Below are 15,578 nucleotides of genomic sequence, written 5' to 3'. Positions count from 1 at the left end.
TGAACCTTAAACCTAAAAGGTTATCTTTATAACCATTTCTGATATGATTTCACCAGAAGGAAAACGAATAAAAGCATATTCTGTCATTAACTTTGCTTTTTATCAAACATAATCAATAAAATATCTCTCTACTAAGTCTGGAAACTATTTTACTACAACTTTGTTTTAAGTCTTAATACACTGTTTTGGAAATTCAACCACAGTTTTTTAAAGACTAGACTCAATTGGACTCTGAAATGTTAATGGGACTATTTAACAAATGAAGAGATTCTTTCCTGTGTATTTACTAACTTGGAAAATTGAGCAAATGAAATCTCTCTATGCCCACATATTTGTACTGGAAAAACATCTCCACCAAGGATCTAAGGGAACTTCAAGTGTGCAATCAGAATGGGGCAAGTCAAATAAGTAACTGCGATTTCTGTTTCTCCTGTATGTAACCTAGTATCACAAGATCCTTCAGGGTTTTGTCACAGGTCCCCCAAGTCATTTTACATTGATTTTCCTACCTGTACATACTTTTCACACTAGAGCTAATTCATTCAGTCCATCCCAGTGGGACTGTATTATTCTAAGCCCCCAAGAGATTTTATTAGCCATTTAGAACCTTACTAGCAATCAGAGATAAGCAATTTCCTCTGAAAAATCCATCCTTCACCCCAATAAAATATATGGGCCCAGTATTTACCGGAATTTTAACCCAAACTACAAAACTGAGAACTTGGGAATGCAATCGACAATTTTTCCAGTTTACCTGTCTACGCAAGTCCCTAGTCTTCTTGGTCATTTTATCTATTGCAGAATTGAGCGCATCGCTTCTTTCTTTACGTCCAGCCTGGAAAAGAAGAAAAGAGATGCACATTTTAGGGATTCACAAGGAAATGTAATTATAAATGTATAATTATTCACAAGGAAATGTAATTATAAATGTAACAGCCAACAGCTATTTTTTGTTCAAATCAACGTTTTTTTTTTTTTTTTTAATTAAAGCCCAAAGTTGGAAAATAAATGGGGGTAGGGTAGGAGAGAACCATGTGGCTTTGTTTATAAAAACCTAATCTTACAATGCTTAGTCTCCACATTATCCGATGGCAAGAATTGACGGAGTTTTACCAAAATAAGAGAAGTTGAGACATGACTTTCATTTAAAAGGTTCTGCTTGAAAAATGAAAGTCTTGACTGACTTCATTTAGCATAATATATCCACGTTGCTGCAAATGGTAAGATTTCATTCGTTTTATTGGCTGAGTAATACTCCTGTGTGTGTGTGTGTACACACACAATTTTTTTTTTAGATCTTATTTGAGAGAGAGAGCCAGAGCACCGGGGGGGTGGGGGGGGGAAGCAGGCTCCCTGTTGAGCAGGGAGCAAGACACAGGGCTCATGACCTGAGCAGAGGGCAGACGCTTAACTGACTGAGCCACCCAGGCCCCTAAACTTGTATTTTATTTCAAGGTTCAGGATACATCAATTTCTCCTTGAACTGCAAAGCAAGAACAGGTTACACCTGATTTTGATAAACTCTGAGATGTGAAGAATGTCAAACTATGAAAGATGGTACCTGGCACTAAAACAATGTGAAAACAATGAATTTTAAAGTTAAGATGTACCATGATGGGTCAGAGTTAATAATGTGTATTATGCAGCTCCAATAAGAATGCTCTGTAAGATTACTTTAGCCATATATTTTTAAGTTCTAGGCTAAGCTTAATCCAATTGTACTGCACAGAAAAGAACATATTAGTCACTCTGAGAGAGTTATATAAATGGGCATTGCTTCAGAGGTCAGGAAGTTCAGATTTGCATCAGGGAACATTTTAACCAGAACCAAAATCGATGGTAGCTGAAAGAAAAGGGGACAACGCTAAGTTACCCAGGTAGAACTAGCCATGTGCTTGGAACACGTTGGTAAGATTTTAGGTAGGTTAGTCTATCAAGTACTTTACAAGTTTTTCCTTACAAAACGCCCAGTCAACAAATAGAAAATAAAACATGTAGTAATCACAGGAGAGATACAAGTGGACAAGGGAATTTAACCCAGTGTTCTACTTTTCGGTGCCCTCGGGACATTCTGGTATAGCTATGCCTTCAGTATACAAGCCAGCACAGCACATGAATAGTTGGGTGAGGAGACGTATTTCCATGTTTTCTCAGTGCCTTGGACGTCCATTTGTTACTCATTTTCTCTCTTATCCCCCACTGGTTAAATGGGAACAATAACTTCTGTCCCTCTGCCCCCCTCTCTATGGATTGTTACAGGAGAAAAGAAGAAATATTGAAGCAGAGGACAGAGAGGAGACAAGAGGGGATTTTAGGAATACAAGTGCTAAAATAATACGATCACTCTCAAATCTGTTTAGGGTCACATCCATTACCTTTCCCCCTAATAATCCTGGACTACCAGTAAAATTAAGTAGTCCAGTAATATTAGTGGGCTAAGGGGAATCTGGGTGGTGCAGTCGGTTGAGCGTCCGACTTTTGGTTTTGGCTCAGGTTGTGATCTCTGGGTCCTGAGATCGAGCCCTGAATCGGGTTCTGTGGTCAGTGCAGAGTCTGCTTGGGACTCTCTCTGCCCATCCCTCCCTACTCTTCTCTCTCAAAAAATAAAATAAAATAAGTAAATCTTAAAAAAAAAAATGGGTTTAGAGGCGCCTGGGTGACTCAGTTGGTTAAGCATCTGCCTTTGGCTTGGGTCATGATCCCAGAATCCCGGGATCAAGCCCCATGTCAGGCTCCCTGCTCAGCAGGGGAGTCTGGTTCTCCCTCTCTCTCTGCCCCTCCCCCTGCTTGTGCTCCTTCCTTCTCTTTCTGTCAAATAAATAAAATAAATTCTTAAAAAAAAAAAATGGGTTTAAAAAAGAGTCTCAACAAAACTGATTCAGGAATGAGAATTTCTACCTGAGGAATAAATGGTGACTTACTCATGGCCATCAGTGAGAAAAGAACTTGACAAGTATATAATCAGTTACTGACAATCTTAAAGATCAAAATAATAGTATCTAAGGCAAAGGTGACTAAAATGGAATTTTAAAATAATCAAACTAATGCCTTCATTAAGAAAGTCTCAGTATATCCCTTAGACACACAGGCGCACACTTCAAGAAAATTCCTCTAAATGAACCTACTATAATTTATCATTGTTCCTAGCCATGTTTATAGGATGTGTCTAGTTGATCATTTATCCCAGAAAATATCACTCTCTGAAAATCAAAGGTTGGGCACAATGACCTCATGAGAACCCAATCCCTTATAACCTCGAGTGCCCAGAAATTTCCTCAATTTGTGTAGAAGGATTTACTTTGCAAGTTATATAAAAGCAAATCCTCAAGCTTGATTTTGAGGGAATCAGAGCCACACAGCAAAATTTACTTTAAGATGCAACCCATACCACAAATCTGTTCATTCTGTATTTGTGAAACTACCCTAAAAATCAATTTGTCTTTCTTATTACTTTAAGGAAATAAAAGTCTATGTCTCCCTGATCAAGAAGGGACAGTTCAGAAGCAGTCATTTGCTGAAGCTTGTAGGTTATACCAGACAGACCACCTTTTAAATGAAAGCATCCCTTTAAAATATGTACATACACACACACACACACACACACGCACGCACGCACCCACCCACGCTCAGTGGGGAGCCTGCTTCTCCCTCTCCCATTCCCCCGCTTGTGCTCTCTCAATCTCTGTCAAACAAACAAATAAATAAATCTAAAAAAAATAAAATATAATAGGGTAAGCACACAGGCATATACACACAACCTTAACAATGAGCTTGATGAAAGTGGAAAGGTTGCTGATCTGTATAACAAGATTTTACTTCTCTTTGAAATAAAAGTTGTTAGGATTTTTATTTCTAGTTTTAGTTATGCAAAAGGAAAGTTGCTCATTTAACCTTTAAAATAAATGACTCACAGCTCCTACCTAATTGAGAGACTCTATTCCATCTAAGCAGAGACCACGTAGGTTCACTCACATTTGGTATGTCCTGCTAAGCAGTGACAAAAGGGCTAAGAAAAAGATAGGGCATATTTGGGATTTCAACATATAGCTTCCCCTCAGCGAGTAAATACCAGCCGAACTGAGGGGAGGCAAAGGTTATTAGCTAGATGGCCTCTAGCAACACAGTCCTAGCTGGGACTGTGAAAGGGCTTTCAAAACCCATCTTCAACAGAAGCATGAAGAAGTCACTCTTTCTCCTGTGTGGCCTGACTTCTATTTATTTAGACATGTTCTTTACTGAGCACCTACTCTGCATTCACTGAAATAGGCAGGACTAGCCAAAATCCTTCTTTCAGAGAGTTTATACTCTGAGATAAAATAATTCAGAGCAACACAAAACTTGGCAATACTCTACTGTGCTGGGCCTGATAGTTCTGAATGACCTAAGAGAGACGGTAGGAAGGGAAAGTTAAACACAAGGTTACATTTAAGTTAGGCACTGATTTTTTAAAAGTATTAAAAACTGGGGGGGGGGGGGGGGGGCGCCTGGGTGGCTCAGTCGTTAAGCGTCTGCCTTCGGCTCAGGTCATGATCCTAGGGTCCTGGGATGGAGCCCCGCACCGGGCTCTCTGCTCCAAGGGAAGGCTGCTTCTCCCTCTCCCACTCCCCCTGCTTGTGTTCCCTCTCTCGCTGTGTCTCTGTCAAATAAATAAATAAATAAATAAATAAATAAAAAACTAGGGGGTATGTGGGTGACTCATTTAGTGGGGCGTTCAGCTCTTCGTTGCAGCTCAGGTCCTGATCTCGGGGTTGTGGGATCAGGCTCTGTGCCAGGCTGGGCGCTTGGTGCAAAGTCAGCTTGAGATTCTCTCCCTCTCCCTTCCCCTCTGCCCCTCCCCCTGCTCGCTCACACATAAACACACACACTCTCTCTAATTAAATTAAAACCTTTTTTTAAAAAAGTATTAAAAACTAAACCTTCTTGGAGGATTTTACCCACTTTGGTGGTAACCTGTGAAAGAAGCAGCATTCCTCCCTCCCCAAAAGACCTGACCCTTGCCTCAGAAAGAGTAATCTTTCTCCTATAACAAATTCAGAACTCCCCCCAAACCACTCCTACCTTTGCCACAGATGAGACCGGTCTCACTGCTGTGACTGGTGCATATGTCCACCAATTAATTCACCCATACCCTACAACCTCTCAACTCCATGGCTCTAGTCTAACCCTTCCAAGTTGGGAAAGAATGAAATATGTCCCTGGCACAGCTGGTGGCATCTCAAGGTGCATTTTAATTCCTAGAAATAATGTGATGAAGGCTCCCAGGTGAGCCTACAAAAGACTACTCAACCCTAAAGGTAACAGTACAAGATAAACACAGTGCTCCCAGGAAAGAAACACAAAGTGAAAACTTCCACAGCACTTCCAGTGAATGAATTTGTGGCATCTTTTTGCCAAATCCTGGGAGATCAGAATGAGCATGTGAACTACTCCTTTATCTTTCTGGGGGAGAAATATGACAAACTCCAGGATGGGGAAAAGTTAGAGAGCTAATACTAACAAGGGTCCCAGCACTGAAGTGTGTAGCTGAGATATTCTAATCTCTTTTTGAGACACCAGGTTTCTTTTCCTTAAAACAGATAGTAATCATCTACTTATTAAACAGCTGCTTTGTAAGTTGGGAAGTTATCAGAAGCACAAACAGGTATTTAAAGCAAATAGGTATAAACATTGGGGTGCAGGTGCCCCTTCAGACCACTACATTTGGATCTTTGGGGTAAATACCTAATAGTGTAATTGCTGGGTCGTAGGGTAGCTCTATTTTTTTTTTTTTTTAAAGATCTGATTTATTTATTTGAGAGAGCAAAAGAGGGAGCAAGCACGAGCTGGGGAAGGAGCAGAGAGAGAGGGAAAAGCAGACTCCCTGCTAAACAGGGAGCCCGATGCAGGGCTCTATCCCAGGACCCTGGGATCATGACCTGAGCCGAAGGCAGACACCCAATGGACTGAGCCACCCAGGAGCCCCAGGATAGCTCTATTTTTAACTTCTTGAGGAACCTCCATACTGTTTTCCAGCGTGGCTGTACCAGCTTGCATTCCTACCAATAGTGTAAAAGGGTTCCCAACAGCCAAACTATGGAAAGAGCCCAGATGTCCATCAACAGAGGAATGGATAAAGAAAATGTGGTGTAAGCAGAATGGAGTATTATTTAGCCATCAGAAAGGATGAAAATCTCACCATTTACACTGATGTGAATGGAACTGGAGGGTATTATGCTGAGCAAAATAAGTCAATCAGAGAAAGACAATTATCATATGGTTTCACTCATACGTGGAATATAAGAAATAGCACAGATGATCATAGGGGAAGGGAGGGAAAACCAGAATGGGAAGAAATCAGAGAGGGAGACAAACCATGAGAGACTCTGAACCATAGGACACAAAAGTGAGGGTTGCTGGAGGGGAGGGGGGTGGGGGAGGGGGTAACTCGGTAATGGGCATTAAGGAGGGCACATGATGTGATGAGCACTGGGTGTTACATGAAACAGATGAATCACTGAACTCTACATCTGAAACTAATGATGTACTCTGTTGGCTAACTGAATTTAAATTAAAAATAAATAAATGAATACATAAAGCAAACAGGTATACAAAGTAAGTATATGAAGGTCACAAAAGAAGGCCTCAATTTTGAAACTATTAATAACCCAGGAAAAAAAAGACTAGGATGACTCAACTGTGAGGATATTTCAGAAGGATTTTTAAATGGTCAGCTGACTAGAAAAATCTGGTTAAGACTGATAAACCAAGGCCTCTTTTGATTTCTATGCTGATGAACAACAACAATAAAGCGCAATGTGGGGCCTGATCCCACAACCATGAGATCATGACCTGAGCCGAAATCAAGGGCCAGACGCTCAACAGACTGAGCCACCCAGGCGCCCCCCCAAAATTAATTTCTTTAATAAAAAAAACAGCTTACAAATCTTTAAGAAAATGACCAATTCCACATGGGAATGAGCAAATGAAATACACAGTCCACAGAAAAGAACAAAAATGATAATACACCTACATACAAAATGATGTTCATTGTTACTCGTAAGTAAAGAGAAACAAATAAAAGAAAGCATTTTTCAACTATTAGATTCCCAGATATTGTTAAATATTGTGTGGGGGTGGGGAGGGGGGTGGTGGGATGGTTAGTGAACACTTATGGACTTCTGGGGAAGTAGGAAATGGTTTAAAACTTTTTGGAAGGCTATGTGGCAATGTCTATCAATTTTAAATATACACACTCTGTAACCCAGTGATTTTACGGTTAGGAATTTATATATAAACTTGCCTAAGAATGCAAAGATATTAAAAGGATATTCATTTTACACTGTCTGCAAAAGCCAAGATCCTCAAAACAAACTACATGTCCATAAATTACGGTATAGCCATACAAAGGAAAAACTATGAAGCCATTAAACAGAAAGACCTCCCCCGCCCCGCCATATACACATACACAAAAGAAACAGCAATTCAGAATCAGCTCCCACAGGATGTCAAGCCTTAGCAGTACTGTGTCAGCAATATGGGTTCATCTCAAGCCCAGCTATAATGTTGACATGCTGCTATAAAGCCTTTCATAATATAATAAGAAATGACTGACTTCTCTCTGGGCCAAATTTTTGTTACTGATTTTCTTTGCATTGATGACATCACATGTTCAAATTTTTTGCTTGTCTCAGCACATGTCACTGTCCTTCTACCCCAGATTTTTCAGGGAATGACATTTCTAAGGTTCAGCAATGAAAACTGCTAGCATCTAGCCAATATACATGCAAATTCACCCCTTTAAGTTTAACCAACTGGGTCAAAGGCCTCTAACACTGAAAGGGATTCTTCAAGAAAATATGAATGGGTACCTTAACTCTTAATTCTGTTCTGTGCAAATGGCTTTATATACCTGTGGGCCACCTATGTTGGCAGGAAGAAACACGTCTGAAGAGGAAGCTACTTGGAAATGGAGAGGGAGAAGTAGGAAGGACAAAGCCAAACTTGGCTGTATTTCAGAATAAAAAAATGAAGCCTGCCACACGCACAGGATGGGGGAAACATGAACATGATGAAGCCACTGTGCAAACAGTAAAAAAAAAAAAAAAAAAAAAAGGCTTGGCAATACAAATTTCAATCAATCTGTGCATTAATCAAGACTTAAAATAGTTCGATTTGGTTTGGAGTCTATGGTAGGCCAAATAAAAGATCTTCATGGCTGAAATGTACCTCTGCCCAAACTTCTATGAAAGATTTTCCCTCACCTAATGTCTGACTCAAGTGCATCACCCCAAGATTTACTGCTGAATTACCTAGTCCTGGACACAGAATACAACACTGCACAAAAAAATTAGGCTGTTACCTGATCCTAGCCCTGCCACCCCCACTAGCAACAACTACCAAAAAGCAGATGCCTCCAAAGCTAGAAGAAATCCTGAAGTCTGTAAGTTACAACATCAAAAGGAACACAGTTCACCATCACTGTGGAACCATTACTCCTTCTTTCTGCTTTCTCAGTCATGTTTACTAACAAGAGATTTTTTATTTAAAAATCAAAATCAATGGAGGGTAGGGATAGGGACAAAGATCTAGTAAAAAATGGGGATTCTTGGCCTTATGTGGACAGCTTACCTTTAAAAAGGCACTTGAAAACAAAGATTCCCAACCACACACCTATTTATTTACACGCAACAGTGGTCTAGTGAAGACCAAGACTCCAGGAACCTAGTGTTCTGAATGCTCTCAGATCCTCCAGCTCCACCTGGGACTATCAATCACTCTTTAGTCCATCCCAACATGATAAACTGGTAAAACCACCAATCCTTATGCATTCTATCTGCCTCTGTCATACATGTTTTGCTTCTTGGGAAGATAACAAGCTAATGTTCCTCATGAACCTCACTGGTTTTTCCTTTTTTCTAAATAGCATATCAAATAATTTAAAAGAACAATCTTATCTTTGCCCCCAAATACATGCAGCATGAAAGCAGTGAACAACTCTAGAATTTACCATAATCTTCTCTCATCTTCCTTCCTTCTTCCCTCTGAAAGAAACTCACTTACTCTAATACAGGCCCAAATATGAGGTTGCCAACTAAAAACCCTAAAAGGTTCTTAGCAGGGGATAATACTCAGACCCACAAAATCTAGGACCTCCACCCAAAAAATGACTATAACTTTTTGACAAACATGAGGAAATCCTCCAAGTAGCGATCAAGACTGACAGCAACAAGGTTTATTTAACATACTTCTCCAGAGCACCTATGTGCAACACCACTGTGCTAGAGTTATTATAATTTTTGGATTTGGGAATGATTAAAGAAAATTTGACTTTTTAGCATAATGCAAAATCAAGCTCCAGCTCTACCACAAATGAACACAAAATTCCATGTATCTGTACATCTGCCGCTCCAAGCAGGGAAATAATTCTCCCTACTCAGCAATACGTATTAAAAGCAAACTTTCATGTAGAGTAATGCACGTAACTACAGCACCTAAGCCCTGCCGCTTGATTCATTTACTTTTGCTTAAAACCATTCACAGAGGGGAGAGATGAGTTAGATTTTGTTTCTCCTTTGCTTTGTCACAAACGACAAAGCAGTGAAAACTTAAAGAGATGATATGGATAGTGCTTTCTGGAGGCTGTACTGCCTCTTTAATTAAGTCAAAGGCATATGTATGGAGAGTGAAGCTGCTTAAAATGAAACCAAAGATTAAGTTTATTTCAGAAAGAACATGGATCTCTGTTTAGTCCTTTGAGCTAAAGAAAGATAAAGATCAAAAAATGATACAAAATCCCATCAACGGGAACCGTGTACTCCACCAACTTTAAGACAAAACCGTATCTTCTTTGGTTCCAAAGACTGAACCTTTTGAACCCAAAGAGAAGGCAAGTGAGCAAGATGACTGGTGACTTAGAAGGAACTCTCTAGGTACTGTGTATTACTGCCTACTTCTCCAGTGCATTACTGCCCGCTTCTCCAAATGCGTCAAAAAAAAATTACTCTTGATTGCACTGGTACTTCTCTGGGCAATTTCCCTTGCCCACAGATCTGGTCTAATAGTGCTGGGATAATATAATTTAAGCATTCTCCATTTGTTAATATATCAGAAGTAGGCAAGCAGACTAGAGAGCAGAAAGGAACCAAGGGTCTAGGGGGAAGGAGATGCTTTTCCTTTTAAATTTTCACATACAACTCATTCCTAATTGTGGTTGCTCTAATCCAATTGACTCTAATGCTTTTCTCCACATGGAACTAAAGTGGTTACTTCAGGGAAGAATTTAATCCAGTTCCTCCTGCCTGGCAAAGGTTGTTGTTTTTTTTTTTTTAATCAGGGAGTAGCTGATTTCATTCAATAAGGCATTTACAGTATCCCAAGGGCTGCTTTTCCTTAAAGAAAAAAATTTTTAGGGGCGCCTGGGTGGCTCAGTCATTAAGCGTCTGCCTTCAGCTCAGGTCATGATCCCAGGGTCCTGGGATCGAGCCCCGCATCAGGCTCCCTGCTCGGCAGAAGCCTGCTTCTCCCTCTTCCACTCCCCCTGCTTGTGTTCCCTCTCTCGCTGTGTCTCTGTCAAATAAATAAATAAAATCTTTAAAAAATAAAAAGAAAAAAAGAAAAAATTTTTTAAAGAGACAACCCTTAATCAGACTCCCAAAAGGAGAAAGTTCCTGTAGAGCAGGAACTCTGTCACCCAGGATCACAGGCCCTGTAAGAATCAGATTAAAACTTATTCACTAAAAATGCACAATCAACAAAATTCTGCAAACCAATCTATGGACTCAGGTTAACAACTTCTGGCCTATGGGCAGATAAGACTTTGGAAAAGATGAAGGTCAGTGTGGGGAGTGGCATCCTTTAGGCCTAAAACAAGACCTCCCCCTTCCTTAACCAGCAAGTAGGAAAATGGTGGGAGCACTATTGCAGGCTCATTCCTAAGAATGCGGGATTCCACTCATGGGCAGTTTTGGCTTGGGAGCTTGGCTCTGGCCTGAGGATGCACTGCAGTCTATGACTGCCAAATCTTTCCTTCCTCTTTTCTTTTGGAATATCAGACCTGCCTGTGGCCTGAAGACTCCAGTGGCCCTCAGAGTATTCCTACTGTCTTCTCTCTCCTTTTATACCTCCCATGCGTTTTCCAAATAAAACTCTAATACTTCTAATCCATCTTGGGGTCTGCTTCTAAGAGGACTCAGACTATATACCTGCAGTTATTGATGTTTTCATAGCACTTTCACAGGACCTTGGATTCTTTCAATTCTCACTCCAGTACCACCCTTCAACATGGGAACTACACCTCTTAAGAGGATGACTTCTTGCCCAGTGGCAAGGCCACTGAACAAGAGGCCAATGATGTTCTGGTTTCACAGACACCATGGGTAGTTTTGAAATTTTTGCCTCCAGGTTAAGCATAAAGGGTGTGACAGAAATTGGCATGGAAGGCCAAATTAATGTAAGATGTGTGAAAGGCCTTAGACTTGTCAGGCCTGAATATATGGCCCTGACTAATGCTAGAGAAATCCTTCACATTTACACTATATTAAACATGGAATTGGGGCACCTGGGTGGCTCAGTGGGTTAAGCGTCTGCCTTTGGTTCAGGTCATGATCCCAGGGTGCTGGGATTGAGCCTCACATTGGGGCTCCCTGCTCAGCAGGAAGCCTGCTTCTCCTTCTCTCTCTGCCCCCCCACTCGTGCTTGCTCTCTCTCTCTCAAATAAAATCTTAAAAAAAAAATAAATAAACATGGAACTGTACGTTCATAAACAAGTTCTGAAAAGTGATGGCACTATTCGACAGGGAGAAGACACAGTTAAGTCAAGTAAAAACAGCCAAAGCAAAAATCCTATTCCAAAGTATGAGTGACCTTCTGTATTCACCAGAGATTCCAACAAAAGTGAGTATTAGACTCAAAGTCAGTTCTTAAGTGTGTCGGTAAGAGCTATTAAGTATGCAAATGCTCTGTTACATGGGTGCCACAATGTCCCAAATCACGCTCAGTTGGTCAGCTGAGCGACTCCTTTCAGTTGAAGGAATAGGTGAGAGTCTGAGGTAAATATGAGGGACTATACCAGAATCCAACCATGCTCTATTACTTGTCCTAAATCACTTCCATTCCACTGTTTATGTTTATTTAGGGCATGCAGTATTAAATGACAGTATCACCCGTAATCTTTTCTCCTAGTAAGACATCTAAAGATCAAATCAGCATTATTTTTCAATCAGCACTATAATTAAAACATTGTTATAAAATGAGACAGAAAAGGAGACATCTTTTAACTCACGTTCCCCTTCAATTCTCAAGAAGCAAAGTAACGAAATACTTTGTGTTGAAAGGTTTTTCCCCCCTCTTTATTCTTGGTTTAGGATGTTAAGCTCTTAATGACTAAGAAGCCAAGCCCACCTGGCTAGTTTCCCAACACATCTGAAGCAAATCACAGTCATACTTCTATTTTAACCAAGCCTGACAACAAGGTGACTGAGTAGCTTTCCAACTGGAGCAGCAGGTACTACCCTGCATAGGCTGGCATTAAATCTGCACTTCATAAATCACGCAGGCTCCTGCCCATTTAGATGATCTCTCTCTGCAGAATCGGCAGTCTAACACTGGCTCTTCCAAGCATTAAAAATCATCACTCTGCTATCCCAACTCACTGTTCAGATGGGTCTCCCTGAATGCAGCCTTTATTATAACCTCACTGCTGCTGCCTACACTGAAGGAATACCATGTTTTTAAGTCAGGGATTCTCTTTCTCGCTTTATTATAATCAAGGGGTCTCACAGCGACCCCGATACTGTTACAAAGCACAGTGCTTTATAACAGTAAAGCTTCTGGAAAACCCAAACAAAAGACACGTCACCCAGTGACGTCAGCCTATATACAGTTCTGTGTGGTCGCAGCACATAAGCAATTCCATTCTTGTGCCGTTTCTCGGAAAAGCTTTTCAGTAAATGCACTCATGCTGCTCCAGGAGCTCTTCTCTGCAACAAGCCGCCCATCTGCCATCAACAAGTTAAGACCGAGAGAACTAACGGCTGCGGAAAGGAGAGACGGAAGCTTTGATTAACCAGCTGAGCAGTTAAAGGAGGACAAAATTAATAACTTACATTCGAAACTGATTTGGGGAAGCGGAGAGGACAGAGAAAATGAAACCAATGCTTTCGAGAGGAATATCCTAAGGAAAAAATAACTCACCCTGGTGGATTCAATTTTCCTCAGAAAGCCTGGGACACAGAAAACAGGAAACTGGTCAAAGGCTCCTGCATGTTAGAGCCTTTTACAGACTCACTGCGTTGAGTCTAACAACCGCGACTGAATGCAGCCTCCAATGTGCTCAGAAGAATGGGTAAGTCCATGCATTTATGTGTCTTGTACAGTCAGCAAGGAATCATGCTTTTTAAAACAAGCCACTGAATTCATGTTTTATGAGGGAAATCACTGTCAAATTTTTGGATTTTGAGGTTTAGGTAAAAGCATATATTGCTAATGACAGAACATGCTCTTTTTTCTTAATGGTTTAAGTTTTGTTCTAGTCATACGAACAAGGTTAGTTTTCCTGCAGCAAATGACAAATAAGTTACATGCAGTGAAATCTTTCGCCATAATGTTGTTGTTGTTTAATAGCTCATACATTCTGCTGAAAAATATCCTATCTTCTTGTTTTCCTTAAATTATATTCTGCAGGCTTACATTTCAAGTGGCCATTAGGGGCCCCTATGCTGGCAGCAGTATATGCAATGAGTATGGTTTTAAAAATGCTGCCTGCCCTGGGTATGGCGTGTCCACCCAAATGCCGCTGTGAGAAGCTGCTCTTCTACTGCGACTCCCAGGGCTTCCGCTCAGTGCCAAACGCCACAGACAAGGGCTCTCTGGGCCTGTCCCTGAGGCACAATCACATCACAGAGCTCGAAAGGGATCAATTTGCCAGCTTCAGTCAACTTACCTGGCTCCACTTAGACCACAATCAAATTTCAACAGTAAGAGAAGATGCTTTTCAAGGACTATATAAACTTAAGGAATTAATCTTAAGTTCCAACAAAATATTTTACTTGCCAAACACAACTTTTACTCAACTGATTAACCTGCAAAATTTGGACCTGTCTTTTAATCAGCTGTCATCTCTGCACCCAGAGCTCTTCTACGGCCTTCGGAAGCTGCAGACCTTGCATTTACGGTCCAACTCCCTGCGGACTATCCCAGTACGTCTGTTCTGGGACTGTCGTAGTCTGGAGTTTCTGGATTTGAGCACAAACCGTTTGCGAAGTTTGGCTCGCAATGGATTTGCAGGATTAATCAAACTGAGAGAGCTTCACCTAGAGCACAACCAGCTGACGAAGATTAATTTTGCTCATTTCCTACGGCTAAGCAGTCTGCACACACTCTTCTTACAATGGAACAAAATTAGCAACTTGACATGTGGAATGGAGTGGACCTGGGGCACTTTAGAAAAGCTAGACATGACTGGAAATGAAATCAAAGCCATCGACCTGACAGTGTTTGAAACGATGCCTAATCTTAAAATTCTCCTCATGGATAACAACAAGTTAAACAGCCTTGATTCCAAGATCTTAAACTCCCTGAGATCCCTCACAACCGTCGGCCTCTCTGGCAATCTGTGGGAATGCAGCCCTCGAATATGTGCTTTGGCCTCCTGGCTGGGCAGTTTCCAAGGTCGGTGGGAACATTCCATCCTATGTCACAGCCCTGACCACACCCAAGGAGAGGATATACTAGATGCAGTCCACGGATTTCAGCTCTGCTGGAATTTATCAACCACTGTCACTGCCATGGCTACAACTTATAGAGATCCAACCACTGAATATACAAAAAGAATAAGCTCATCAAGTTACCATGTGGGAGACAAAGAAATCCCAACTACTGCAGGCATAGCAGTTACTACTGAGGAACACTTTCCTGAACCAGACAATGCCATCTTCACTCAGCGGGTAATTACAGGAACAATGGCTTTATTGTTTTCTTTCTTTTTTATTATTTTTATAGTGTTCATCTCCAGGAAGTGCTGCCCTCCCACTTTAAGAAGAATTAGGCAGTGCTCAATGATTCAGAACCACAGGCAGCTCCGATCCCAAACACGACTCCATATGTCAAACATGTCAGACCAAGGACCCTATAATGAATATGAACCCACCCATGAAGGACCCTTCATCATCATTAATGGTTATGGACAGTGCAAGTGTCAGCAGCTGCCATACAAAGAATGTGAAGTATAATATCGACCCGTCATCAAAAATTACATCAGATAAGTAACCTATTTTACATAGTAGGGGCTAAATACATACCTAATTTTTACCAATGGTGACATTAAGCCTAATTTTCCAAACCAAGTGGAGACTTAAGTTTTTGAAGTGTTGAAGTATTTTTAATTTTTTTTAATGAAACCATATTTTAAGTGTTATATGATGCAAAGCTCATATTAATTTGCACTCTTGTTGCAAAGTCTAAAAACGCTTACTTCAAAATAAGACATTTCATGTATGTAATTATAAACTGTCATGTGTAAACATTTACACTAAGGTCTCCATATGCTATTTTTTTCTACTGAAAACAGTTTGGAAAGAAGCTACTGAGCAGAAAAAGATATG

At 40.7% G+C, this 15,578-nt stretch overlaps 2 protein-coding genes across 3 annotated transcripts in view; one reads left to right on the top strand and one right to left on the bottom strand.

The window, feature by feature from the left end:
- The window catches only part of CTNNA1 (catenin alpha 1), a 310,525-nt gene that overhangs the window by 50,014 nt on the left and 244,933 nt on the right, over window positions 1-15,578 (bottom strand). For both annotated transcript variants that reach the window (XM_021701882.1, XM_021701880.1), the window contains exon 8: window positions 755-835. In XM_021701882.1, coding sequence (XP_021557557.1) covers window positions 755-835 — 81 coding nt within the window. The remainder of the gene's footprint in view (window positions 1-754; window positions 836-15,578) is intronic.
- Window positions 12,865-15,206, top strand: LRRTM2 (leucine rich repeat transmembrane neuronal 2). Its single transcript, XM_021701883.1, has 2 exons — window positions 12,865-13,321; window positions 13,660-15,206. Exons 1-2 carry the CDS (start codon window positions 13,318-13,320, stop codon window positions 15,204-15,206), a joined length of 1,551 nt encoding a protein of 516 aa, XP_021557558.1. The 5' UTR covers window positions 12,865-13,317.

The sequence above is a fragment of the Neomonachus schauinslandi genome, chromosome 7, assembly GCF_002201575.2.
Source record: "Neomonachus schauinslandi chromosome 7, ASM220157v2, whole genome shotgun sequence".
Classification (NCBI taxonomy): domain Eukaryota; kingdom Metazoa; phylum Chordata; class Mammalia; order Carnivora; family Phocidae; genus Neomonachus; species Neomonachus schauinslandi.
This window is presented reverse-complemented; position numbering and strand designations above follow the sequence as displayed.